Source organism: Glandiceps talaboti, chromosome 11, assembly GCF_964340395.1.
Source record: "Glandiceps talaboti chromosome 11, keGlaTala1.1, whole genome shotgun sequence".
NCBI classification, from domain to species: Eukaryota; Metazoa; Hemichordata; class Enteropneusta; family Spengelidae; genus Glandiceps; species Glandiceps talaboti.
This window is the reverse complement of record NC_135559.1, coordinates 14,355,186-14,362,765: the sequence shown is the minus strand read 5'-3', so window position 1 is coordinate 14,362,765 and position 7,580 is coordinate 14,355,186. Positions and strand designations below refer to the sequence as shown.

Here is a 7,580-nt window from a genome sequence, read left to right as displayed (position 1 = left end):
AAACTGAAAAAATGTCAGAAACAAATGCGAACAGAAAATTGAAATTTAAAATTTTTTCAATAAGAATTTTTGACAATATTTTTATTTCTCATTTAAAGGCTGGTATTAATGTAAGAATGATACAAGAAAATAACATTCAGAATTTTTTGTTGTGATGTCTCAAATAACTCATTCAAGTAAAAAAACAGACTAACATTTCAAAAAATGTATCATGAACAATCAATTCTGCCTGAATTAGTGCAGTAATATTCACTGTCTGTATAATTTAAGCCGGGGTTAGAATTTTTATTGCTGCTCATTTTGTTATAAGGCCAAAATTTATAGAGAAAAAAAAATAAGTGTGTTTCCGATAACTCAACTGACCCTAAATATTTTTTACATGTAAAAAAGGTAAAATTATGACAATTTACTTCTATTTACCTGTAGATTATTTTGCCAAAGTATCTTTGCTTACTTTTTTTTTTAAATCACATTCCAGAGAGAAACGATGTCATTTCAGCCGATAACAGCACAGTCTGCATATTGTGTTTGTCTACTTCTGAATCACATAATTGTCTTTATTTACTTCTTTTACACCTCATCAACTGTTATGGAAGTATTGTGACCAACAAGTATCTTGTCTTTGGGTGGAAGTAATTAAAAAAAACAAAATGTAAAATAAAATAAACTCCTGACCTACCTACCCTATTTTCTGAAATCATGTTATCGGAAACAAACATTTTTTTTTATTTTTTGCCTAAAATATACTAACTTAACCTGTTTTGTGTCAATTTTAATATTTCAACTCTAACAAATGGTCACAATATTAATATTTATGATTTTTTGATTTTTTTTTTTTGGGGGGGGGGGAGCAAGTTACCCAAATTATGCCAACTATTTTTAATTTTATTTCTATGTGTCAAAATACTGCACATGTTCAAACTATTTACACAAAACTTTTATTTAAACTTTTAATAGGTGTGAAAATTTGATGAAGACATACAGTGTCTAACAGTCTGTATAATAGCCACAATGGGGAGAAAAACAATTTGACCGTGGTATTTCTATTAGGTCTGTTTTTGTAGTATATTTTTCGGTCCAATTTTTTGTGGAACTCTAACAAGATTACATTTATTCATTCTTCCTCAACACATTTCCTTGTCAGTGAAACTTTGGCTATCAAAGTCTTTTTTTTTTAAACCCCTCAAGTTGTAGAAAATTTCCCCATCTCTACCCCATAGCTTCTTACTAATGCAAGTCACTTCATTTCAGTGACCCCCCCTCTAGAACTTCCGATGTAAAATGGAGGTTATTTTGTTTTCTTTACCAGTCAGTCGTTTTAAGACACCTCAAGTTGTAGAAAATGTTCCATCTCTACCCCCTAGCTTCTTGCTCAAATGTTTTAGATGTTAAAATAAAAATATACAAGAACATTTTTTTTTCTGTCAAAATTATGAAGACTGCAATTTACATGGTTTCTATGCAGCATAAAGATTTTGTAGACATGTTGCTAGGGGTTACGGTCATTTGATGACATTTTTTCGATGTTTTAGTATAATTTGTATGATTTAAGGCAGTTACCTCACACAATCGATACGTTTTTGAAATATGACTTTTGGTCATTGAGTTAAGTAGTCTATAAGGTAATGTAACGGTTAGAATGAAAAAGTGCACTGTCGTATGTTTTGTCTAATGCTTGACAGGCTGAAATGGCACATTTGAAACGGCGCCCTCTGGTGGCTGGGAGCATGTTTGATCAATTTTTATTTTTATTTCTTTTGTGGAAAGGGGTTGTAATCAAAACAATCATGATTATTTATTTTGTAAAAATTCCACAAATTTTCTGAACGATTATATTTACAGCATCGAACGGAAGTTAAAAACAACAAATTATCCATTTATGCATGTCATGTTTTCTGTTATTTCGAACTTGCCCTTTTATTACATTGTTTGCCATTACTGTGATTGATAAATCTTGATCAAACAGCCTCAACGCTACTTGAACAGCACCCTCTAGTGGTAGCTGTCACTTTAACTGGAAGGGCTATTTCGCTGTCTTGCTAGAGGGCGCTATTATTTGAATGGCTTTGTTATTCTACAATTTGTATTGACATCAAAAATGTATACCAAGACATCGATTGCCAGAGTAGTAAATATAATGACAAGGCTTGTTTCTTGGTTCACAACAGCTACAAACCTGGTCTGTATGTATAAGTACTGTTACGCGCATGTTGGGGCTCTGGCGGGCACAGCAAATAAAGTGACTCGCTCATGGCTGGATTGGAACAGAGTAAGCCGTGGGAGAGGATAAGCATCCAATGGTCTCAGTTTTTGAAAAAAGGAAAAATTATCTGCTTCGCAATCAAATCAACTATTAAATGAACTACACAATTTAAAACCTGTGAATGAAAACATTGCAATACAGTTGGCGTATTGAAGCATACTCATCTATGCCAAATTAATTGCCAATTTACCATTTCAATGACCCCCCTCTAGTTCTGAATTATGAATTGAAGGTCACTTCAATTTATTGACCCCCCTCTGGGTCTTCTAATGTAAAATGGAGGTTATTTCATTTCAATGGCCCCCCCTCTAGGGCTAAGGTATAAACAGTCAAGAGAGAATATGAACAATTGCATGTAATTCCATCCTGTGGCAAACAAAGTTGTGAACAATTTATCAAATTGCAAAAAAAACAACAACAAAAAACTATTTTGGATTATTTTATACTGGAAACATTTTAGACAACTTGATAATACGGCATCAATAAATGTACGTGCAAGAAAGTTATGAATATTGTTTTGCCAGTGGTGTAAAATTACATGATTTTTCTTTCATTTTCTCTTTACATACTGGGATAACTCTTTGATAGGTAGGTGACTCTTTACAGACAAATTTAGACATGGTATTACAAAATATAGAATCATGAACTTTGTAACAATTTTGACAATAAAAGTCCTACTAGTTATTTCCCACATAGAAGTATTTCCACGTTTCTTGTTGTCATTTTGTTCCTTTTTCTCTCTCCGGTATGCCTACATGAAGCCTTCCCATTGCAACCTCTATTCTACCAGGTCCCCACTTATAGAGCTGGGTTGAGTAAGGCACAATTTTGGTTCAAATCTTGCCCAAGGACTTTAGCCACTCAGAAACATGGCAGCGATGGGGCTCAAACCTGCAATCTACATATTCCAAGCTGGCCACTCTAACCATTCTCCCATCATGACATTATTAGTGAAACGTTATACTTACTGGTAGTCTAGTTCCTATACTATATGTGTTACGGTTACTACGATCATCTACACTCACTACGCCTAGTCAAAAGTCTTTACTCTAGCACAGAAATCTGTGCTACACCCAACAGCGTTCATATAAAAGTAACGATATTATCGCGTCCCCACAGGATTTTAGTTAAGTACAACTGTATTGATTGAATATTACTGAGCAATTGTCTGAAGGGAGTAAACCACTTACAAATGTCTGTCAATTTGTGATGGATTCCTACCGACATGCACCATTTACCCTTCACCCAGCATGGGGTTTAACCAGATTAACAATAAAATGTTTGACTAGATGTAGCAAGTGGAGATGATCGTAGTAATCATAACTTGTATCGTATAGGAACTACACTAACCTACTTAAATCCTATGCACTTATAAAGACTGCAATGGATTGTAAGCTCCCCAGGGTGTTGTATAAAGGGCTGTTGTGCCACTATAGATCCATGCCTGAGTTAATAATTGTAAATTGCTTTGAGCACAAAATATGAAAGCACTATATAAAAACCAACATTATTATTATATCCAATGAGGAAATCACCATGGTAACAGTTCAACTTCATTCCTTCTGGATGTAGGAAAAAGAATATGACTTTACAGTTACAATTACAGTTACTCAAATGTGATTTAAGTTTAAATTATCAGCAACACACATTTTATGCAAATCATAATTCCAGCACAAGTTTTGCATGCTCCTGGAAAGTGGCCTAAGACAGTAGGCATGGTTAGATTCAGGCTCAACAGCTCCCAAAATGTTAGTCATGTAGCTAGCGCCACCAACGATGAATCATCATTCATTCTCTTGTTTTCAGATATAACAAGAACGATGCCAACAAACTGCATTTTTTCATTATGACTTCGAGAGTCCTGTATGTTTTGTTAGTATAGGGACTGATTGTCATTTCATAAACATCTCAGTAACTATAAGTTCCTTGCAAACCTAATATATGTGAATGAACAGAGTGACTTCGTTCACCTTCCTTCCCACATGCTGGATATCAGGCCAGGCAGTTCTTACGCTTACTTTCTGTTAAGTAATGTAATTATACAGACTGAGACACCAAGATGAGTCAATGTCTACCTACATGTCCTTAACAAACCTTGAACCCAGTCATGCAGGTATTTTTTTATATCACCTTTCCCCAACACATGGCATTTTTGTGTAACAGCCATGTATTCAAACCTCAAATTTGATTATTATTTTCTGTAGTGATATTCTTTGTGATTGGCTGATTTTATGTCCGTCATGAAATCTACATCTCTCTGATTTACTGATCTTGTCCACTGAGATGGGCTCATTAATATTCATAATGTCCTCTCGGCTCGAAAATTTAAAACCAAATAAGAATTTAAACCTCCTCCTTTCTGGCTGAATACTTTATTAAATACAGGATTACAAGCAAAATTCCAGGTGTAGGGATAGACGATAGGCAAATACCCCCACACGACTTTATTCTTGGCAATATGTAGTCATGATAATTGCATGGTGAGGCATGGTTTGGACCAGTGTGCCCTCTAATGATAGCCAAATTTTGTTGTGAGTCAAAATGATAAAAACTGACAATTCTTGAGCATCACCACATAGTAAGAGATAGGGGAACACCACATTTTCGTGTGTCACTAGCATTGTGTGCATCAGTGGTGCATCAAATTGGCATAGGGGGCACACTGGTGTGGACTTTCAGTGCCATTCAACAGATGTTTTGAATTCTTGATTGATCGTGATTTGATATGTACAAGGAGACAGAAAAACACTTTGTTAGTTACTTGCTGTAAGGACTTTCAAATTTATGCTCAGTTGGTTACAGTTGGGGAAAGTATTGATTTGATATGACAAAGTATGCTGATAATTACACAATGTAGCAGTTTCCCATCAACGCTTTCAGTCAGTTGCAAATAGGGAACTTGCAATCTGCAGACTGAGCATGCTCAGATGCAAAGGACTATGGGATTATCTGTCGTTATTGTAATCATGGTAATACCTAATCTGGAGCTACTGATAAAATAAACTTCCCACACTAGTCAGGGTGACTGTGAATTGAATATTTGTGATTACAGTACAAACAATGTAACAATATTGTTTACAATACTAATTGATTAGTATTTATTATCACATTTCCCATGATGCAACATTCAACATGGCGGGTTTGCAAGTTCCCTATTGAACATCAGTTGTACCACAAGAAACACAAATGTTGTAACCATGGTTTATCTATTCTTACACTTACCGCAGTATACTATGAGGTTATTACACGATATCACCTCTTCGTTCAGCATATCGACACAAGTGCCATTTCTGCATAATGACATGAGTCGTAAAACGAGTGTCAAATTGCAAAAACGGCACAAAGAAGTGATATTGAGTAATAAAGAATTTATCAAATGCCTAGCAGTAGTGTAAGATAAATAGCTATATTCGGGTAAGTCAATTAAACCAATACATTGTTCTGGTATTCAAATAATGAGCAACTTATTATCAATAGACAATATTCATTGGCCTCAAATTTTGCACTACATATACACCTCATGACAGTACTGTCGCGACGACCAGCCTGAAAGACCCAACCATTGTTTCTGCTTATGTAATATGTTTGGGTAGCCAGTGGTTACATAAACCATAGACAGTGGAGGGGAGACAGACCAACGACTGTACCTTTAAGATTAGACTATGACAAGAATGGGAAAAACCGGAAGTAATTTTTAAGCATGTTGACTGAATCCATCACACTATTATGGTACATCTTCCTGGAACAAACAAACACACTGAATATAATATTGCAAATATGTTTGTTTTTTATTCTAAAACCCCTCATAAATCATTGGACTATGACAATGATATGAAAATAAAAACGTTTCATAAAAGGGAGCTTTATCAGTATCAGTTTGACATTGCATTTCTTGTCTGAAGGAGGAAAAGAAGAATAACATAATTATACCAGTGAGAGCTAGTAATATAAAAGAAAATTTGGAGAAAGTACTGACAATTTTGAACGTTTGGACTCATATTTTGAACACAGCAGAACCAGTGACGTAGACACGCATTGTGGTGACATAGACACACGTTGCATAATGTAGAATATACCACTGTCCAGAGTATATATTCCATATTTTTTGTTCAACTTGACACATATAATTATTAGTATTCTAACCATTCTGCCATATAAACACATGTTGATGGAGATATTGTACCACCAACATGACATTGGTCAAACACAGGGCAAACCCCACACGGCATTCTGGTAAGTCCAGTGGGTGTAACAAGAGCTCCCACAGACCTGTACAGTTTCATTTGTCCCTCTCGACTACTAGAACTACTACTTTGACAGGCTACGACTGTCACTTCAACTTTACCATCATAAATGAGAGTATCTAATATAGTCTCGATGTCTTCCGTTGACAGGGCAACTTTACTTATTCCTAGTTCTGAGATATACTTCCATACATCATTAGACGACGCGTAGGATGCATTTCTCACGGCTAGTGGGTCCTGTTTTGTCGTTGCTGCAAGAGTCGCTTTCTGTTGTAGAAACTTAAAACACTGTTGGTTCAAAACTTCCACAAATTCTGACTCGAAATCTTGATCACTGTACCAAGCTCCACCAGTAACTGATCTATCAGGCTCTACATTATAAAGCATGTACACCTTTTTCTTAGATGCACCGACCGATTTGATGGCTTTGATCAATTTCTTGCTCTCCAAATTTTTCAGTATTTTGCTAACTTGGGTGAGAAGTAAGTTACTTTTGTATCTGATATCTCGTATCCAGATTCCCTTGTTTCCGGCTTCTTCGATTATCTGGTAGATGAGTTTCTCTTGGTTATCCGAGCCCCTGACTTTGATGGGTGCCTGTGCATCTTTCAGCCTGTACAGCAACCCAGCAGAGGTTTTGAGCAAGTCGATTCGACCTGTAGAAAGAAGTCTGTTGATGGCGGTGACCCGTTGTCTCACATCAATGTGAGGCATGTCGTCTTGGATTTTAGCGTCTCCGATACCTTTAGGGTTCTGTTGACATAACTCAAGTATTCTGTTTTCCAAATCGACAGCATCTGTCGCTTCTTGCTTCACTTCCGCCATGTTTGTCTGTCGGCTGTGTAGCTCGCTTACACTGTTAGTGTCTACGTTACAGTTCTCGCTTCAGACGATTCAGATCCGTGTTTAAATGCTCACAAATCTTACCATTTATGGCTAGAGTGGATAGGTCTTAGGATTTTCCCTGCCGAATCGTGACAACTGGCTGGGTCGTTCAGAACATACGAAACCTTTCGTTTCACATCTTTGCAAGCATGGTGCAATTTACGATTTACAGACTGTGAGGGCGCTTG

At 36.2% G+C, this 7,580-nt stretch overlaps 1 protein-coding gene across 1 annotated transcript; it reads right to left on the bottom strand.

The window, feature by feature from the left end:
- Positions 1–6,154: 6,154 nt before the first annotated feature.
- Positions 6,155–7,560, bottom strand: LOC144442457 (DNA-directed RNA polymerase III subunit RPC6-like). Its single transcript, XM_078131815.1, has one exon. The coding sequence runs from the start codon at positions 7,330–7,332 to the stop codon at positions 6,394–6,396; it is 939 nt and encodes a 312-aa protein (XP_077987941.1). The 5' UTR covers positions 7,333–7,560; the 3' UTR covers positions 6,155–6,393.
- Positions 7,561–7,580: the final 20 nt, after the last annotated feature.

Excerpts from the sequence above, each read along its gene's own strand:
- LOC144442457 (XM_078131815.1), bottom strand. The coding sequence starts at position 7,332 with ATGGCGGAAGTGAAGCAAGAAGCGACAGATGCTGTCGATTTGGAAAAC.